At 41.8% G+C, this 21585-nt stretch overlaps 1 protein-coding gene across 14 annotated transcripts in view; it reads left to right on the top strand.

Annotated features, from left to right (window-relative positions):
- The window catches only part of Afdn (afadin, adherens junction formation factor), a 90042-nt gene extending 70218 nt beyond the window's left edge, over positions 1-19824 (top strand). For 4 of the 14 annotated variants that reach the window (XM_026787430.1, XM_026787424.1, XM_026787425.1 and 1 more), the window contains 5 exons: positions 1142-2137; positions 9848-9982; positions 12702-13203; positions 16579-16666; positions 17842-19824. In XM_026787430.1, coding sequence (XP_026643231.1) covers positions 1142-2137; positions 9848-9982; positions 12702-13203; positions 16579-16666; positions 17842-17995 — 1875 coding nt within the window. In that variant the 3' untranslated portion in view covers positions 17996-19824. Of the gene's footprint in view, positions 1-1141; positions 2160-4036; positions 4073-6054; positions 6144-9847; positions 9983-12701; positions 13204-16578; positions 16667-17841 lie in introns of those variants that run through there. The other 10 variants (XM_013352335.2, XM_013352334.2, XM_026787423.1 and 7 more) reach the window with 9 other exon arrangements.
- The last annotated feature ends 1761 nt before the right edge of the window (positions 19825-21585 follow it).

Below are 21585 nucleotides of genomic sequence, written 5' to 3'. Positions count from 1 at the left end.
TGTGTTCTGGAGAGTAAATGATGTGGGAATTCCAAAAATAATCATTTCTCAATAGAAGAAGAAACTTCCTTTAGGCAGAAAGTGATCCTCTCATCTGTTCCGGAGGGCGAGTCTGCCTTTTCCTGGGTGGACCTCATGACTGCTAGCAGCTAGATGTCCTTCTGCCTGCCCACACCACATCTTCTCAAGTACCAAACCAAGACTGCACTAGGCAGCAGGTGCAGAGAGAGTTGAGTTAGTTATGGCAGGGCCAGGTCTCTGTTCTACAGATGGCATATAACTCCATGATGTTCTAGTGTGGGTTGTATATTGGGTGCCACCAGGATGAAGAACCTGTAGAAAATTAAGCTTTACCCAATTGGAGTTAATGTTACACTTTTCCTGTTATGGTTAAGTGGTAATTCATATTTTCTTAAAAGGAAATATAAATTGTTTATTTTTCAAGTTTACATTTTCAATTTCTGCTCATTATAAAAGTGGAATAAAGAATTAATTTACATATCATAGTGATTATTTTTATAAGGATAAGCTGCTTCTATACATGCTACTTTGCAGGCTTCATTACTAGCCTTGTGGAGGAAAAATACTTGTTTTAATCTTTTTCCTCATGCACTCAAAAACTTTATGCTCATCAGAGTATGCTATTGCCTTTTTTCTTTGCTAACATTGGAGCTAAAACATCTTAGATGAATGGAACTTACTCTTGCATGCTTGGTTCAATCAAAGAGCTCATGAAGCTAGTCCTGAGCTGTAGAATTCATTCAGAATTGAACCATGGATATATACAATGAGTATTACTTAGTAGTTAGAATTATATGTCAGGAGTTTGTTGATTTTTTTTTTTCTTGGTTTCTACTCTGCTCATTCATCTCTGGAGCCTGAGGAGATGCCTTTACCTGCCAGCACCAGAGTGACAGGAATAGCATGCATCATCAGAGAGACAGAAAATCTTTATTTCTTTTGTAGACAGATTTCCAGCTGTGTCATTTGCCCAGTGAACCATAAAAACAGTCTGTTTCTGGTTATACATTCATTCCACCGTGTTTGTAGTCTGTTCTCCATGAAGATTAAGCATGTATGACATTTTGGTGATTTCTCTAGTGACCCCCTAAAGCATTACAGTTCCACTTTATCTTCTCAGCGTGTTACCCGTTCCCAGGAAGAGCTTCGAGAAGAGAAGGGTTACCAACTTGAGCGGCATCAAGTAGAGGCTGGCATGGATCGCAAGTGTGACAGTGATATGTGGATCAATCAGAGCTCCTCAGTGGACTCCAGCACATCCAGCCAAGAGCACCTGAACCATTCCTCCAAGTCAGTCACCCCTGCTTCCACTCTGACCAAAAGTGGTCCTGGACGTTGGAAAACCCCAGCAGCAGTTCTGCCCACCCCTGTCGCTGTCTCCCAGCCCATTCGAACAGACCTACCTCCACCACCCCCTCCACCTCCTGTTCACTACACCAGTGATTTTGATGGCATTCCAGTGGATTTGCCCCTCCCACCTCCTCCTACCAACCAGGTAGGACCCCAGTCTGCTCAGGTGGCTGCTGCAGAGCGGAAAAAGAGAGAAGAACATCAGCGGTGGTATGAGAAAGAGAAGGCCCGCCTCGAGGAGGAACGGGAGAGGAAGCGCAGGGAGCAGGAGCGGAAGTTGGGGCAGATGCGCACACAGTCCCTGAACCCTGCTTCCTTCTCTCCTTTGGCCACACTGACCAAGCCAGAAAAGCCTTCCACATTGCAGAGGCCCCAAGAAACAGTCATTCGGGAGCTGCAGCCCCAGCAACAGCCCCGCACGATTGAGCGCAGGGACCTGCAGTACATCACCATCAGTAAAGAAGAACTGTCTTCTGGTGATAGTCTGTCTCCAGACCCCTGGAAACGAGATGCCAGGGAGAAGCTGGAGAAGCAACAGCAAATGCACATTGTGGACATGCTGAGCAAGGAGATCCATGAGCTGCAGAACAAGGTGGACCGCACTGCAGAGGAGAGCGACCGCCTGCGGAAGCTCATGCTGGAGTGGCAGTTCCAGAAGAGACTGCAGGAGTCCAAGCAGAAGGATGAGGATGATGAGGAAGAGGAGGATGATGATGTGGACACCATGCTGATCATGCAGCGTCTGGAGGCTGAGCGCAGAGCCAGGGTAAAGGGGAAAGGCCTTGGTTGTGCGTATCTGTGCTCCCTATGGTATTTTCTGGGTGTTTCTGCGGAAACAACTATTCACAATCACAAGGAAGAGTTAAGAGGCCCCTGATTTCACCTGCTCACCCTGGCTGACATGCTGCAGGAATGAGCCAGGCCCCTAGGGCTTCATTGTTTTAATTAGCCAGCCACATAGTTATCCTCACTGCACTCAGTTGAGAAAACAAGTACCTAGTAATGACCACTCACAATTGTGATCAGGGCTTGGCTGACAGAGCCAGATGGTAAATACCTGAGATTTGGTGGGCTCTGTAAAGTATAATAGCCGCTTGGCTAATGTGCCAAGGGCATCCCACGGAAAGCTTCAGGCCCTGATACTGATTGTGAGCAGAGGAAACTCAGGACATCAGTTTTAAAGTTCAGTGTCATTACCAGATGGAGGGTCTGTGCACTTACTTTACAATTGATACCTCAAATATTTATTTAATTAAAAATTGTAGTTGTAACATAAAGACGCTAATAACTTTGGATATAATTTATATTTCCATATTACAAAAATGATTTTTATTATTTTTTAAATAAAAATTTTGTAGGCAAAATTTAGCCTAATGCAAATAAGTTCTTAAAATACCAAATTTTGGGTGAAAACTAGATTCTTTACTCCCTGTCAGGCATGGTTGTTGAGAGGCATTTATTGTTAATAACTTGGGCACTTGATAGTAACTTGTGCAGAGTGCTGTTGTTCATCATGGTAGTGAGTTTTATTGATACTTTTTATCTATACAATTTTTTTCTGATTTCTTTTTAATGTTGCGCATGAGAGGGGTTGTTAAAACAGCTGCTAGGTCAGACACCTTACTCCAAAGGCATGATGAAATTTAATCTTTGATGATATTGTTAAGAGTCCAGTAGTGTGATCATCTCCTTTTCAGCTTGCTCTGTGAATTTTCCCTGAATCCATTAACACACATACTTCTTAATATGTACATATTTAAACATATACATATATATTGCTCTGATTCCGTTTAATTACCTTTTACATACTGGCTTTCTTAAATAAGACCAGAATGTAATTTTTAACAGTTACACTATTTTACTAGTATTTTTCTAGTATCCTTAGTAAACATTCTTAAAAATAACTATGTCTGTCACATCAACCATTTTATCTGAAAGAGCAATTGATAGCTGGGACTACTCCTGTAAGGGTGCACTGCCTGGTCCCCACTGTGTCTATGGTCAGACTCTCAGGCACTCCAATATATTTGTTGTCTGGACTGGCCAGAACTGGTGTATCCCTTTCTACCGTGACTAGCTAGTGATAGATACAATGATTTGTGGCTTTTTATTGCCCTCACCCCAAGATGCTTGAAGCGGGTGGCAGCTGCTGTTGATGGCCAGTGATTGCGCAGCATCATTCGCTTCCTCCGACCGCTGAGCCCAGCAGTGAAAAGTTAGCCACTACATTGTAACACCCTAGTAATCTTTTCTGTGAAGATGAGATTTTCATTGAAGATTTGTCAGAGTTTTGCAAAATTGCTACTACTTTGAATATTTTGAAGACTTTAGTATGGATTATGATGCTTGATATTTAGTAAATTTCATTTTAATAGTTATATTTAGTTTAATATCAATCTCAAAATAACACTAAGGGAATTTTTGCTTTTTTTTGTATTTGTGCTTTTTAATGATAAAACTCAAAATATTAATGACATGTGGACATTTTTCTGTTTCTAAATGCTAGAAGTTAGTCTGTGGTTCTATAGTTTTCTCATCAAAAAGTTATCCAAAAACAGATGAAGCATGACAGCAGCAAAGATGCCGGTGGCGGAATACAGGTCTAAACCTAACTTTTTTTTTCACACTTCATCTTTCTTTTTTTCCCCCTCTCTGTTACCTGCAGCAGACTGCTATGCCAGCAATCTCTGTTCTAGATTTGGTATGTTCTTGTTTCTTTCCCTTTGGTGATGGCTGTTCTGTGTTCTCAGTAGTCAGTTCTCCCTAGAACCTCCTGGGTCAGGAGACTAGCTCCGTGACTAGAAGCATGCCTCTGAATGTTCCTAGATTAGTTACTCTACTTCCTCGTTAACTTTAAATGTCACTGTTTGTTTATGGGTCTGACTTCTTACAGTTTTAGTCATAATTTGATTCTGTGTATTCTTACTTCAAGTATGTGGACAAATGAAATAAGGGTTGCACTGGGTAATGACGTCATTCTTGTTGCACTGGAAACAGATCTTAAATATGGTCACTGAACTCATTGAAAGGACACTGACTCTACTCCCAGGTTTGAATGTAGCTAAGATGTCACTGTTTATGGTAAAACAGTAGGTTTCCTATGAACCTGCATCATATTTTTCTTAATACCATGTGGATTTTAGTTAGTTCACTTAGCAGATATACCAATTTATAGTCTGCCATCAAACATTTGCAGATTATTTTTCTGTTAAATCAACATGCTTAATGTTAGTATCAGAGAAATTTGATTGGTCATTTAATGTTCTTTATGCTTCAGTAATGTATTTATGTTACCTGATAGACAGTTATATTCTGACATATATATATTTATATTAATTCTTAATTCAGTATTTATTCTAGGTCAGCTTCTAAATGATTAAAAAAAAAAGTCAGTACTTTAAAAATTCTTTGAATTTTAACTATAGTGGCCACCCCATCAACTACTAGCCCCGTCTTTTCTGTTTATGTAGCTAGAGGACAGGGTACCAGAGAGAAACATACACCCCGTACACAAACTTAATGTATTAAGTTTTGCATAAGTTAGAACTTTGTTGTTGTGTTGAGAAAGTGTGTCACTGTGTGGACCAGGATGGCCCCAAACTCACGGTCTTCTGGGCTCTCAGGTGTGTGCCACATTAGTCAGCTTGGAGTCATTTAGGAAATATTTATCAAGTATTTACCCTTACAGAGCAGGTACTGACCAGAGACACTGGCCAGCTCTTGGCCCAAAGATAGCTTTCTGTGCTGTAGAGTTATCTTTGATGAATAATACTTAATAATGCTTGCATTGAAAGTTTTTATTTCCAGTCAGCAGTTCCCAGTTTTTCTTGTTTTAAAGGAATATTTTGATTATTAGTATTGATCTTAAGCACTCTTGTTTCTAAGCACTTCCTATACAGTTCCCTAGTAGGTACTAATTGCTAACAACAACGCATTCTGCTCTTAACATGTCAGAATTGCAGATTGTCTTGGGAACCTCTTCCAGGGAATGAGTGGATAGTGGCAAGCATGTGGTCTTTGGGTAGCAGTGTTTCCCTGCAGTCTTACGACATGTTCTTAGCATGTCATAGGATGGATTTGGGGTGACTCGTGGGGTAAATGAAGCAGGTTTTATCTTGTTAGGAGCAGCTAAGTTCCCTAAGGTTGGAGGACTGCCTAAACTGATGGCTACTCTTCCCTTTGTCTGATGCCACTGCTGGTCCATGGCCTGCCTCCTGCTGCTTCTGCCTGCTCATTCTAGATCCATAACTTTAAGATCAGTAATGATAGCAGTGACATCTCATTCATGGCTCTAGTCTAGCCCTCTTGCACAATAAGTTTGGCTACCAACATGCCTGTATACCATCTCCTCCTGGTGGCAAAAGGGGAAACTTTCCAAATACAGCCTGTGCAGAACTAAATCCCTCCTGTGCCTCTTGACTACAGCCACTCTGCCTCGACCTCACCTTTCCAAGAGACACTTGTTAGTCATTTGAGCTCTACAGCCTTACATGGTCCCATTTCATTCTATTCAGAAACTGTTGCCCCTGCCCACCTTGCTGTCCTGGCTGTTTTACTCTCATTGCCTGCTGGGTTTACTAGTTGACGTCTAAAAGCTAGTCTTGACTGCCTGGTGATGGCTGTATAACACAGGTCTCTGTTGTTTATTTTACATTTCTTCGTAACAAATCTTCTACGGCCCAGGAAAAGTCCAAACCCAGTGTGGGAGCCTTAACCCTCTGCCCCAGAGAACCACTATGAGTTTGCTTTCTGGCCTGCATTTTCCTGTCACAGTATGTATATTTTCTGCTTCATCAAAAGCACTTCCTTTTTATTAAGTGACGTACTGGGCTACCAGCCAGATACTCACTGGGCCTGTTCGTCCTTCAATGGCTTGTCTGAGCTTTGTCTTGTCACCACATATGAATGGGTCATGTGGTACCCTGGGTAACATAACTACTCACAGGAATGAGCTTCTGTGGGGTGAAGAAAGTGAAAAGTTGTTTCCAGTGGCTCTTGTAATAAGTCAGAAGACTGTCGGGGCTTGGCCTTTGTATAGAATGCTAAGGCACAGCCTTTGAGCTGCCCAGGTGTAAAAGGGTTGAGTCAAGAGCTGTTTTAAGTACTTCAGACCTAATTAGAGTGTTAACTATCAAAGGAAGCATTCAGATGTGTCCTGGACTGCTGAGTCTCTCTGCCTTGCTTAGGGGCCACTGTCTTTTTGGTATAGAGCTTAGAATTCACATTTCTTTAAGAAAACAGTGTGAGCTGTATGGTGTGTGCTGAGAGGAATTACTCTGTGCTGCTCTAGGGGTCCTCTTTTTAATGTCCTCGGCCACTTTGAGAGGGGGCATTGTTTTCTAACCAGTTCTGACACTGGGCATGGAGCTTTTTCCTTAGGCCGGAATAGGTGGTCCTTTGTAGATCTAGGTTCTAACCACGCCTTAAAGTATCAGAGGACTGCCTACAAGGCTTACCTGTGTTCGTTAAGTAACAATTCAAACACATCTTTAGTATTAAGTCTTCAAAGTTATTTTATTTTTAATCTTAAAATTGAGATTGTATTTTAGAAAAAAATATTAGCTGTATAGAAAAGGATTTTTAAAAAGCCTTTAAAGAGTCTGACAGATTTCAGATGCCAACAAGTAAAGGAAATCACCATCCTTTTTATATTAAGATAACTTGAATGTGGTTGTTAATTTAACAGTGATAATAACGTTAGTATATTTTGTGAATTTATAAACACACAAATTTAGCTTACACTATTGTTTGACCTGGAAATACCTTTTTAGAGATGCAGACTGGTGCAGAACCTGCCAGGCATTCCTACTGCCCTGATTGGATCCGAGATGCCTCGCCTGCGCCTCGCCTGCACTTGGTTAGACTGTAGCAGGCAGGCACTTGTCACTAACTACAGAGCAGTTAAAAGATGCCCTTTCTCTGCTACTGCACGTCTGTGAGCCTGACAGCTCAGTGCCCTGTAAGAGACACTAATGCTTACAGAGAGGAGAAGTGGGGTAAAATATTTTAAAGGAACAAAACATTTCAAAGTTTCAAAGTAAGGCGTACACAATATACTAAACAATAGAAAGAAATGTCTTAGTTATAAAAGTACTCATTAATTTGTCTTTTTAAAAAATATAGTAACCTATGAGCTTAATACACTGAGAAGAACTCCTGATGACCACCTCACCAGCCAGGAGAATGTAGACCCATACTTTTTGGAGAAAATGTGTCTTGCCAGCTCTGTACTGCAACTGTGCTCATAACAATGAGTGCTGTAGTTGAACCAGTCCGCTTACCAGAGAGCAGTGTTTTCCAGGCTGAACAACAGGAAGAGCTTAGTTCTGGAGAACAGGAAGTGTAGCTTTGCATTTGCCCTTAAATTGCTTTCTCTGAGCATTTGCTAGTTCTTGTGCTGTTTAATTTTGGTGCTCTTGTGGGGTGCTGCTTCTTGTTTGTCCCAGTGGTCCATGCTTTATTTGGACATTGTCTATGACTTCTCTTCTGGGCTGTGCACAGTTGGCTCTAGCACCCTCACTGCAGTCCTCAGGAAAGACTTTGATCCTAGTTGCTTTTGTTCTTCATAAGCAGTGTCTATGCCTGCTATAAAATCCACTCCCTAAATTCCAGCCTCTGTTTGGACATTATGTTAAAGAAAAAGCTTTTTGTCTTTTTGAGAAGACAATTTTTCTGAGGTATTTTATTGTTTACAGACATGAATAACCCAAAAGTGTAGACTGGTTTATTCTTTTTTACTAGATACAGTGGGGTTTTACTTTTTAAAAATTTTTTGTGTACGAGTATTTTGCCTGTATACATGTCTGTGCCTGGTACCCTTGGAGGCCAGAAGATGGCATGAGATCCCCTGGGACTGGGGTTACAGATGATGGCAGGTTTGCTGGGAATCAGACCCCCTTAGAAGAGTAGCCTTAATTGCTGACACATCTCTCCAGCCCTAGATACAATGTTTTATTTCATTGAAAAAGGATAAGATTACTAGATTTTTGTGGGATTTTTGTTTTGTTTTGTTTTTATGTTTATTTGTTTCTTGAGACATTGTTTCTCTGCATAGCCCTGGCTGTCCTGGAACTCTGTAGACCATACTGGCCTCAAACTCTGCCTCTGCCTCTGAAGTGCTAGGATTAAAGGTATCAGCCACTACTGCCCAGCTGTGTTTTTTTGTTTGCTTGTTTGTTTGTTTGTTTTGGATTATTTATTTTGGTTTGCTTTTTTTAAAAGCATACACATATAATCTAAATCCAGAAGTTTAAATGTTTTTTCTATAAACAGTGTATAGGAAAACTGGTGATTTTTATAGAAACTTAGCCGCATCACACAGGAATTTTATATGAAGTATTTCTTCAGTAGCTAGAGATCAGCAGAATAATTTTAGGGTTCTTTTAAATTGTGGAGAATTTAAAACAGTCCTCTTGGTGATATGTCATAGTGCTGCTGTAGGTATTGCTGTAGCACAGATCTGTACAGCCATTTCAGTGTTACCACTATCTGTGATAAAACTACAGACGCAGCTGTAGATCACGATAGATAAAAGTCTCTGTCCCACCCTAGAGCTTTTGATGAATAGAGAAATATGGTCAGGAGGTCAGGAGCCACAAGCAGCAAGGAGAAGCATGTCACAGGCATTGGAAGGTAGCTGTTAGTGCTTGACACTGGGTGGGAAAGGTGTGTGCCTTCTGTCATTTCAGAAAGGTAGAATTTGAATGAGCAAAAGCCAGAGAAGTGGTGGATTAAGACAAGCATGAGAACTTTTAAACTTGCTCATATCCTGTATTGGGGAGTCATCAGTGGTCCCCCATATGCGTGTATACAGAAAAATGAGCCAGGATGAGTTAATTCCAAATCCCAGTTTCAGACGCATAACTGCAAGTCTGAGGTCTTGTCAGCTAGGAAGGGACTCTCAGAGTCCAGGTTGATACATGGAGGGTAGGGAATTGCTGAAGGAGGAGCTCTAGTCTTTCACCCTGTTGCCCAAGTAAAGGAGACTGCTTTTAACAGCTCTCATCCTCGCCTGGGTTCAGGACAGCAGCTCTGTGCTGCTATGCAAGACCTACCCATGTCACATGAGAAAGGACTTTTCTTAACATTCGGGGTGGTTGTAGTATCTGTAGTTCTTAAAGCAGAGCCTATTGGTGATTTGTAGGAGGTAGCTTACATTTACTATAACAAAAAAATTTGTACATGATTAATGCATGAGTTATGAAATAACTTGTTTCTTTGAGTCATGATTAATGGAAAAATAACATTGGGACCGTGGAAATAAAGCTTTTAGATAATTTACTTTGAAATGATAAGAGCTAATTAATACATGAGCTTTATAATTGTCCAACAGTGATTTAGCCTGGTGTTTTCTACTTGACTTTCCATGTCTGTGTGGGTGTGGGTGTGTGTCTGTGTCTGCTTGTTTAAGGATGTGCTTTTTATGTCTGTGCTGGTGGGTTTTACTGGGTGAAAGTTAAAGTCAGTTTGTTGTTAGTTGCAGGATGAGGAGCGCAGGCGCCAGCAGCAGTTGGAAGAAATGCGCAAACGAGAAGCAGAAGATCGTGTGAGACAAGAGGAAGACCGCCGCCATCAGGAGGAGGAGCGAGTAAAGAGAGACGCTGAAGAAAAGGTTATGGTCCTCTAAAGGCAGCTAGTTCTTACCAGATTAGCCTGAACACAAATGGTTGGCTAGGGCAAAGGGGGCTAGAAATGTGTGTATCTAGGATGCATAAGACAGAACAGGGACGGATCTTCCAGCCTTTGCTATTGGACCAAAAACTCTAGCCCCATCTGGCCTGCCTACCTCTCTTCTGGACTGTCTTCAGGCTCCTTTGCTTCTGAGCTGGTTTTCCTCCAACTCTTGAGCACCATGCCCCAGAGCTGGGGTCTGGGACATGATAGTGCTCTGGTTTCCAGACAGGGTCCAGGAGGCTTTTATGAAGGTGTTGCTTGTTCAGTTATTGTGAGAATTTAGTGTGAGCTCTGGGAGGCAATAGGAGAATAGCAAGACGGCCGGTTCTCATTGACCATTTTAGACAGGTTATTCCTAAAACAACACACACAAGGAAAATTCAGTGTGTGACCCAACAAATATTCTGTTGATCTCTATATGTGGGTTTTAACTCAAGTAAGTTTCATAGTTGAATTTTAAAATGAAAACAGTTTTGACATTCTTCAAAGCAGGAACTTTAAGATGTAGTTCTCAGATCATTCTGTGTCTGAGGCTGAGGCTTTCTTAGGTAAGAAGGCTGCTACCTTGAGCCCAAGTCGGCTCTGCCCTGTCGCTGAGGATTGCATGTTTCTGTGTAGTTTGAGAGAAGCTATTTTTCTTGGTTACTTACCTTCTGTGAAGGTAGAAGCTCTGAGTGTCACTACTTCGAATGGAGAAAAGTTTAGTTTTTATTAACAGTTAACTTCCTTGATAGTCCCAGTGAACTATGTAAATAGGAATGCCCTCTTCTCCCAAAAAAATAAAAAAAAATTCATAAATTTTAAGGAAGGTCTAAATTTCTAATGAAGAGATGGTCAAAAGACCATCTAAGAGTAAGATTGAGAGACATGGTGTGGTTCATTTAAATGAATACAGAGTGGATGATGTGAGGGCACATGCCGCATCTAGAGCAGTAACTGATACCCTACTTTTACAGTAGGAGAGCCGCAGAGCAGTTCTGAAACACGAGAGTCTTTCATTTGTGTAATGTCAGTTGAAGTGGTCATCCCTGCAGGAAATCAGGAAGTGTCCATCACTGGAGCCAATTTCTAAGTTATGGTGGTGGTCTCACTTCACTCTTTATTCCCCGAGAGTTCTCAGTCTGCAGGGAGGCGTACTTTCCCAGCTCAGGGCTGCCTCGTTGTAATTAGAACAGCCTGGGTCTTGTTGGAGCCTTGATGAAGCAGCCTGGTCTTTGCATCAGAGCTGTGTGCTCAGAGAGAAGCAGAGTGTGCTTTCTGTGTGGAGAAACTCTCGGTTATTTAATTTTTCCAATGTGTGTTTTCATAATTATGTCAAATATCCTTGTGTTTTAGTAATTGTTTCTATAATTGAGTAGTCACTGTAAAAAGAAACTGAAATACTATTTTTACTGCAGAATGTCCACAGTGTGATTCTTATGGAACATATGCGTCCGTTTTCTGGATAAAGTCACCATGGTCATTTAATTGTATTTGTTCTTGGTATAACTGAAAAAGGTTGGTTTGGCCTCTCCATACAGTGTTACCAAATGGTTGTTCTTCATGTAATTTAATGTTCTCGACAGTACCACTTAAAAGCCACAGACGTCGTTGTTGCTTAATTACCCAACTTAAGAGCGTACTGGTTTGATATAGTCAAGAAGATAAAAATACCTTTCCTTTAGGATTTCACAATGTAGAACAAGAAATAAAGCTGGAAATTGGGACCAGGGTAATGAGTGGGACTGGCCTTAGTCTTCCCTTTTCTTTCTTAGGATGTGTATGTTCACTGTGTGTGCTTGTGTGTAGCTGTATAGAGACCAGGAAAAGGATGCAGCCTAGTGAGGACCGAAAACAACATCATACCAGCAAAGTCCCTACTGTTAGTTTTCTATGACTGAGTGAATATAAGCCTGGCTGCACTTGGTTTCCTAGCATTGAACATTTGGTTAAGTCAAGGCAGATCATTTTGTTTGCTCTCTCATCCCTTTCCACATTTACTCTCTTCTTGTGCTCTAAAACTCTTTCCAATCCTTAACAAAACTGTGCTGTTGCCTTTTAAATGTTAAAAGAATTTCAATACTGTCAACTGTAGTTTGCCTGGATAAAAATGTACAGTATGTGTCGGAATATATCTACTACTACTATTGATGCTTGGCTCTCATTGTCTGTTCCTCAGAGAGTTTGTTAAGATTTGAAATATACATTCACTGTGGAAAGCATACTTACTAGATTGTGGCTTTGGGAAAATGGGTGATATTTCTTGTTATTTATGGTTTTCTATTGAAACGCAAAAGAAACAGGTAAGTTACTATCCTGTCCAAACAGAAAGGGAGAGGAAAAGTTTGAGGAGAAGAAGAATAAAGAACGTAAATGATCCAGAGTCTAACTGTGACAGGAAGGTCCTAAGCTTTGACTAATCCCATGCCTCTGAGCAGTTTATGTTAGTGTGGGGCAGTCTGCGTGTATTCATACATCTCGAGACAAGACAGGCTCTGAGTTGGCCTGCTTCTTCTGTCACAGTGATTATGACACTGAAATGTGATGTCCTGTGGACATGCCAGTGTAGTGACAATAGTGATTATCAGTGTACCTGCCGTTCCCTGTGAAGGCTCAGAGGGTCCACTGATGCCCCCTGACCCTTGACCTCTTGCACTCTTGTTTATTCCTGCCTGCAGAGGCGACAGGAAGAAGGGTATTACAGCCGCCTAGAAGCTGAGAGGCGCAGACAGCACGACGAGGCAGCACGCAGGTTGCTGGAGCCCGAAGATCCTGGGCTGAGCCGACCTCCACTTCCACGGGACTATGAGCCCCCATCCCTGTCCCCAGCACCCAGCGCCCCTCCTCCTCCCCCACCTCAGCGAAATGCCTCCTACCTCAAAACACAGGTCCTCTCCCCAGATTCGCTGTTCACTGCCAAGTTTGTTGCCTATGATGATGATGAGGAGGAGGACTGCGGCCCAGCAGGTCAGGATAAGTACCCCAGCACAAGAAAGTCTCATGAGCACCTTCCTCTTGCTGCCCCTAAGCCGCAGCAGCCACGCCCAGCCTCGGATGGCATCTTTCTCTCCAACTCATTCCAGCCACCCTTGGCCAAAGCCAACAGTACTGCTGACAAAGCAGGCCCGCCCCCACCCCCTCCAGGCAAACCAAGCTTCTACCGGCCTGGCCACTGGAAAGGTAGAGGTAAAGAGGGAATGGCAAATCAGACCTCTCTTGTCTTGATGATTGAGCCTGGGATCTCTGTACCCCTGCCACTTGGTACGGTACACTGAGACCATGCCTGTCTTGGCCTTGGGTATTACCTGATCACTTTAAGCATGTGATCTCCCTCTGCCTGTGATTGTGGTGTTCGTGCTAATGCTCTGTTAATTTGTTCTTGGTATTCCAATTCTCTTACACTTTAAGGCATTCTGTCTCTAATCCACTGACGACAGTCAGTCCTCCACTATTACCAAATTATTTCAAGTACTGTTGGTCTTGGCTTTTTTTCTGTATGTCTTCAAGTAATTCTTACCTTTGTTCAAGCAAGTGCCTTCTCAAACATACCAATGTCTCTGAAGGCAGAGTGCCAGAGTATCACCTGCACTTTAACTTCATTTACTGTGAGTTCCTGAGGCCTATGCAGTGACTCACACCCTTTGTGGAGCCTTGGTTGGGTGTTACGACATCCGCTGAACTGTGACCAGTACAGCTTCACTCCCAGCACAGGCAGCCCTTGCCCACAGACCTTGGTCTTGTGTCCTCTGTCCCTCACTTGTTCACCCCCTTCGTTATCTTGCTCTTTTGCACCTAATAGCATAGCACACAAGCCTTTGTAGGCTTGGAGCTTTTGAGTGGGAGGAGGGGCTGTAAATGACAGAATTGTAGCAAGCATTGCATTTATGCTCAGTTATGTTCACATTGAGGTGTTAAACTTCCTTGGCCATACATGAAAGGGAAATTCTGGCATCAAGCATCCAGCAGTGTAATTTTAGTGAATGTTGAGTGGCCTTAAAATTCTGCTTGCCTTTTACACAAATACCAATTCAGCAGTTCTAAGAGAAGCCGAACTCTCTTAAGACTCAGTACAGTTTATTTCCTGCAGAGAGCTTGCCAGAATTCTGGTTTGTTTTTGTTCTTTGTTTTCTTCAAGACAGGGTTTCTCTGTCGCTTTGGAGCCTGTCCTAGAACTAACTCTTATAGACCAAGTTGGGCCCAAACTCACAGAGATCTGCCTGCCGCTGCCTCCCGAGTGCTGGGATTAAAGTCATGCACTACCACCACCACCCGGCGCCAGAATTCTTTTTCCCATGTGTATCAGACCTTAATCTGTTTTGGTATATAGTAGTTTCATTAAGTCACTCTGAAAGCCAAAAAGTCCAATCCTTTTATAAAATTTCTGTTATAAATGTTAGAATTTGGTGTTTTTACAAGGCATTTATGGAATAGCAGTAAATTTTGAAGAAAAATGTTACTGATCTTATATCAAATTTTATGAACATTGGACAGATTTCATAGTTTCAATATAGTTAGGAAACATACTTGTCAACTTTGGTCCTCAGTTATACCACTCACTTCGTTTCACACCTCACGCACCTCTCTGGAGCCACCTACAGCACATGCAGCAACGTTCTGGCCTCGTCTTCTCCCTCGTGGGCTCTCTCTAGCCCTTTCTGTGCTGAAGCGTGCCTCTGCAGGTGGGACTCGGCCTCTGCCAAGGGGTCATGTGAGATACAGAGCTTATGGAAGTGAAGTGATCAAGAATTTCAGTGGCATTGTGTCTTTAAATGATATTTATGTTTTGCTAGAGCTCTTTGGAAATTACTTGTGATTGGCAATTTTGTACATATAATCAGGTCAAAGTTTTAACATTCTAGCAAACTCTAAACACTCTGGAAAATTTGAACTGATTTTTGCTCATGGAAGAAGCCAGTGTCACTCTCAGCAAAGTGCAGAAGTACAAAACAGTGTTCTTACCAACAGAAAAAATGAATATAAAGTTTTGAATTGAAATCAACTATGCAGGTTACTCATGTGGGCAATCATAGCTGGCTGTGGATTGCCAGGAGGCTTTGCTGAAGATGACACACTCTGTAGTGACTTGGGAAGCCTAAACTTCAGGTGTTTCGAGGTTGCAGTTTGAAGGCTGCTTTGCTCTCTCTGGATAAATCCAAAATACTCTACGCATAGGCTCTTTATATGGAAGAAATTCCATTCTCCTGTCTCTAAAGAGGAATATTTTAGTGTAAAAACATGGTGTTAATTTTGTGGTCTGTTTAATCCAATCTTGTCTGTGTTTGCCAAATATTCTGAGCCTTTTGTACTTTATTTTATTAGGAGCTGGTTTCTTAAATGTGAATCTGCTTTTATTTTATGAGTGTTTTATCTGCCTGTGTGTCTGTGTCACAAGGAAATTGAGATGGTTGTAAGCTTTCTTATGGGTGCTAGAAACCCAAACCTGGTCTTCTGCAAGGGCAGCAAGTACTCTTAAAACAGCTGAACTCCCTCTCCAGCCCCCTTACTTTATTTTGTAATGTTATGTTGGATATTGTAATATAGTACTGAGATATTATTTATTACATCATTATATAATTTGATACATGGTAAACCTTTATCTGTTTCATCTCTTGGCCTGAAGTCTTGGCAAATGTTGGCTAACTTGGGCATCAAGCTCAGCTGTGGTTTCTTGGTCAGGATAGACGTGATGCGCACAGTCTGACTCTGCCCTCACATTTTGTTTCATTGGAATTTTTTTTTTATCAGCAGCACTAATGTGGAATACTAGGAATTTTATTTTAGTTTGGTTTTGGTAACTGATTTGTTTCAAAGGCTTTATTTTGCTTTTAATAATTACAGCTATCTTGAAGAAATCTAGTAGTTATCCTGTACAAAGGAATTTTAATCATAGATGTAGGTTTAACTCTTAAACTGTAGGGTTGCATTTGTTCTCAGTGATTGTGTCTGAAAACTGTGGGCTGCAGAGATGGCTTGGGTTAAGAGTACTGTCTACTCTTCCAGAGGTCCTTAGTTCAGCCCCGACAACTACATGGTGCCTCATAACCATCTATAATAGGATCTGATACCCTTTTCTGGCATTCAGGTATACATGTAGAACACTCACACATAAGATAAAAATAAATACAATTTTCACAAAAAAAATTTAATAAGCACAAAACTCCTACAGTGCATGGGAGTATGTCTAAAATATTCTGCTTACTTCTCACTTAAGTTTTATGTGGTTTGTCTTCTGTATTTGTGGTTATTGTGTCATGTGCTGACTTGAGGTATTTTATTATTTTGCTTTGTTTTTTTTAAAGACTGTGTTGCAGTTTTTCCATCTAAGAACAAAAGGCCTAAGTCATGTATTGGCTATGGTGATGATTGGATTCCCGGGCCACTGAGAGTAGTGAGTTGTAACTGGTGAATCTTTGAGCATATGAAGAGCCTTTGACTTCTCCTTTTCTCAGTGATTAAAGGGGGCTTAGTTTCCTGTAGACACGTGATGATGAGTAAAGTTTTAGAGATAATTCAATACTTTAACTTGGCCTTTTTTTTTTTTTTTTCCTGGAGAAGGACTGCACTCTTCTTACACAGGATCTGCAGGAACAATCTTGGGAGCCCATGATGCTTCCCGGGACCCAAGAGAGAAGCACACGAGAAGGTACTTAAGGGCTGGGCTGAGCTGGGTCTAATCTGTTTTGGTTTATTCTCGTATGCTTGTCCTTGCTGAATCGTGTCAGATTTCATCAGGCACCCTGGTGTTTTTACTGTACAACGTGAGAATGTAGGGTCCGTATCCCCCCCCACACACACACACAGGGTCTTTCTCTGTAGGTCTCAAACTTGTAATAGTCCCAGTCCCTCAGATTCCCTAGTGCTCTGATTATAGGTGTGAGTCCCCACACTTGTATGTGCAGACCTTTTTAAAGTTGGTGTTGCTAGCATGCTTCTGTTTGGGGTAGATCCTGGACCTGCCTGCTGCACAATGGAAATGTAGAGGCATGATGAAGGCCAGGCCTGTCAGTCAGCTTGTGGCCACAGTCTGCTTCCTTCTGGAATTGAGCTAAACATTTGGTCGTCATAGATGTTCTCTGCACTTCTAACAGTGCTGGTCTGTCTCTTAGTATTAGACTGGGCGGGTCTGTAATGCCTCTCAAGTACATGGAAGGTTTGTGGAGATGCTGTGTTTTTAAACTGGATCCCCATTAATTAAACCTGTTTAGCTGGCAAGAAATGCTAGCTTGCTGAAATTGAACTCAATGAGTTGGGTTTCCCCCCCATTTTTAGTGTGGATGGGTGACACCAGGCATACAGGCATGTCTGTGTGTGTGAGCCACATGTTTACATGTATGTGGAGGCTTCAGATTGACAGGAATTACCCTTAAATCATTCCTACTTTACTCAATGAGGCAGAGTTGTCTCATCAGTATGTTTAGTCTTGCTAACCTGCTTGCTCTGGAAATCCCGTCTAAGAGGCTATAATTACAGGCTAGCTGCCATGTATTCCTGGTATTCATGTGATCTCTGGTTAACTCAGCCATCCCTAGTTTCCTTACTCGAAGCCTTAACTGTTGACCCAGGTTGATTATAGGCCTGTGCCACTGTCTCTGTCCTCTTTGTTTATTTAAATTTAACTATATGAGCATATATTGGCTTTTAAAGTTCTTCTTGGACTGTAGTGTAGGTGTAGTTTGTCTCAGCCACAACACACATAATTACAGCAGTGTACAACAATGAACACGTCTCACTGAAACTTTATGATTCTTAGGAAAATTTACTTAAAGACTAGGTACTTGTATTTTGATGCATAATCTTTTGTGTTTTCTTCTTGTCCAGCCAAGAAGCAGACTCACCTGGCAGTTCTGGAGCCCCTGAAAACCTGACATTTAAAGAGCGTCAGCGCCTCTTTTCACAAGGGCAAGATGTGTCTGACAAAGTAAAAGCTTCTCGTAAATTAACAGAACTTGAGAATGAGCTGAACACCAAGTGAGAAGAGAAAGAGAGCACCTTGTGCTCACACAAGATCTGCCCTTGGCAGTGGTTTTGTGGGGTTGAGCCTGAGGAGGAGGGAACCGTTCTATTTCTAAGTGATTTCTAATTTCTGTTTCTAAAATGGTTTCAAGCTAGAGATGTGTTCCAATTTAAAATCTTGTTTTACTTTTCCAAGAAAATCTTGCCTAGTTCTTACTGATTGACTCACATGAACTTATCTTTTTTTGTTAGCTTCTTTGGGGAATCTTGGACTCAGAGGGCAGAATGAAGGGCAGTAAAGACCGCAGGGTATTTCCTCTACCCTCTTCTTTCCCATCATCATTCCAAGGACCATAGGCCAACAAATTATATTCTGTTCTTTCTCAAAACTCCACTTGGCTACATAGACTGTTACTGTGTTCTGGTGGAACCTGTGTTCAGGAGACAGGACTCTCAGTGTAGAGCCCCAGGGCAGGTGTCTTTCCACTGCACCTGCTATAGTGTGCATTAGGTAGCTAAATGGAGTTTCTTATCTGTAAGGTGCACAACACATCATTCTTGACCAATGCGAACCCCCTGGTCAATCCTAAATGCTGAGATTGAGTAGCTAATTAATAATTCAGTTTTGAAAAAATCTCAAATTTTTAAAGATTTAATCTTAGGGAATTTTATTTTTATAAATACCAAATCATCATTAGACTGATCATTGGTGAAAAGTAAAGATGGTGGTTATGTTAGGAAGTTACCTAGTGTTTCAGATATTCCAAAGGATCTAGAGCTCTCCAGCTAAACAGCGTTTGTATAGGTAGGAGCGGAGACAGCTGAGAAGAGTGGGAGCTCACAGGTGGCAATCAAACGTAACTATCAGAAGTTTTAAATTTAGTAAAGAAAGATTTGTGTAGGTATGCTGTCAGAAAAGGGAGGAAGCGGTTACTGTGCCATCTAAACTTAAATACTGTAAGAATAACGTGTGGTAGCTCAAATCTACATTTCTTTCGCAGCTTAATAGAGTTGTTTAAATTTAATTTGTGAATTTGTGTTGTCATTCCTCCAGCTGAGTTGTGGGAGAAAAACATGAGTTTATTTTTGCAAGCTTTATGATTTCAAGCATACTTCCTATTTAACAAAGCCCTAATGTGGGTCCAGATTATCTTTCTGGACTTTACTATTCTCTTACATATCTGTACATTAGGAAAATAGGCACACTTTCAAATAGAGCAGAGGCATTTGCAACCCTAAAAACCACTTTTAATAAGAACTGTATGATAAATTGTTGAAATAAAAATGTAAATATTTTTTATGTCTATCAAGCTTCCTATTTGAAAGTGTGCCTTTGCTGTTTCCTCTGTAAGAGAATTGAATGGTCCTGAGAGTTAATGAAGGATGTGCACACTTGCCCTGTCTAGGAAGTGCAATCTCTTTGTGTCTGGAGCACTGGCAGCCTTTGGGTGGCATATCCATACCTCCCAGAGAAGAGCAGATACCTGCTGTTGCTGGTACATGGGAAGACAGATGCACACAAGAGCCTGCAAACATCTGAAAACTCTGCATGTGTGTTTGTGGAACCCATAGTGAAATAGACTTGGCCATCCCTGGACAGTAAGATCTAATGTGAATATGTGTTGTAACACGTTACATAGCGTGTGTTACTGTGGGGAAGCACCCAAACTGCTGTTGTTTTCCATTTCTACTGTATTTCAGTTGCAGCCTATTTTTAATAAACTTTGTATCTATTTAAGTGTACTTGCTATTGTTCTCCAAGTGCTGACAAAGTTTATATTTGTAATGCCAGCCTTCCTCTCTCCCGTTTCCATCTACCACTACTTCATTAAACAGTGCTGAGTGTCACTCCTGCGTCCCTCCGTTGTTTTTTCTGTGTACAGAAGTGCTATTTGATTGATTACACAGCCAGCTAAAAGGGTGGCCTGTTCTTCATGACAGTGCTTGTGCTTGGGACCATGTCTCAAGTTTCACTGTCCCATCTTGGTCACTGGACTCCTGAACATTCTCAGTGATTAAGCATGTTGCATAAAAGTTATCCTGGTCATGCATGTTGCAGGCATAAGAACTCACTCGAGATGACTGGAATGACCGTATGTTTTACTGTCATGGTACAAGGAATACTTGCTAATTCTAGCAGACCGAAAGCAAATACTGCGGCTACCATTACAGCACAGGGCCTCAATGAAATGGGGTGAGGGAATGGGGAGTTACTGGCCAAGGACATAAATCTCAGATGAAAGGGGAATAAGTTTGAGTAGCAAAAATAAAAAAAATAAAATAAAATAAAAACAATTTTAAGGAAGGAAGGCATGTTTGAGGATTGAAGGGACTTGTGGGGAACCTTTTTGGTAAAACCAGAATTTATATATTGGAATTATAATGTTTGTGTATACTACGTTTTAATTTACTGTGCTTTTAGATTCTGTAGAGACCTTTAGAAACTGAATCAGTGCTGACTCAGCACCTCTCCTCCTATGTGCCCCTCCCTCTTAGGGAAGTTGTGGTTTTGGCCTACATTGTTGTCTGTTGTTTCTACCACTTCATAAGAACATCTCCTAAAGTAGAAAGTTTTTCTCTTTGCTCTCCCAGGTAATAAGGTGATTTCAGGTATATTTATGATAAGATTAAACACAATGTAAGTTGCTTGACTTGGCAGAATTTTTGCACCCCTAGTGACAGGGGATTTTATTCCTACAGTACTTCAACCCGTTTACTCACCGATGTGGGAGCAGCAGTGCTGACCCTATTAACCCTGCATTCCTAGGCAGGCTGCGAGCACAGGTGGGGGCAGGGGTGAGAAGGCAGAAGCAGACCACTTGTGTGTAATTAGCTGTTAACCGTATGAGAAATGAACAGGTCTATGGGGTTGATCTGGTAGGGGTGGTCTGCTCTCTTGAGATGGTACAGGATGCATCAGGGAGAGAGGCAGGACCAGAGAGGACTGGGAAGAGATGTAGGTGAAATAGATTTTCAGGCCATGGTAAGGTGATTTATATTCTACAAGCATTGTTGGGATCCCACTCTACTTTCAAGGGAGGAGCAACGCCCAATGTTCTATGAGCCGGTAAGCAGTACCCAAGAGAAACTTCTGTGGGTAGGCACGGCGCATGCGCAGAAGCCATCAGGGAAAGCTATCCCATGACTTATCCACGCCCTTCACTCGCTGCCTACTGCAAAGAGGCTGGGAAATGGCAGGGAAATTTATGCCGTTGGACTTCTCAAAACAGAGGTTGCGACAGCTTCAACATCAAATGTGGGTGAGTCTGAGTGGAGCCCCAACTTTGAAACCACGCCTCTCAGTCCCAGGGCTGTAGGGGACCTTGGAGAACCAGGGTTGGCTTGGGAATCATTCAGAGTTGTGAATCTCACCTTGAGCCCTCCCAGGAAGGAGGAGATCAACTCTTATCTGCCTCGTGTTTTCAGCATCCAGAATCTAAGGATGATTGACCTGTTTCTCCCAACTGCCCTTAAGGTCCTTCCTTCAATTCCCACGTGAGGCCTCCCTGACCGCTCAGCGGACCCTTCAGTCCACCTCGGTGTCTCCTAACCTGGCACCTTCTTCAGCTCTGCTGACCATCTATGAACTAACTGAGCAAGTTTGGGGAC

Source organism: Microtus ochrogaster, linkage group LG9 (genome assembly GCF_000317375.1).
Source record: "Microtus ochrogaster isolate Prairie Vole_2 linkage group LG9, MicOch1.0, whole genome shotgun sequence".
In the NCBI taxonomy this organism is placed as follows: domain Eukaryota; kingdom Metazoa; phylum Chordata; class Mammalia; order Rodentia; family Cricetidae; genus Microtus; species Microtus ochrogaster.
This window is presented reverse-complemented; position numbering and strand designations above follow the sequence as displayed.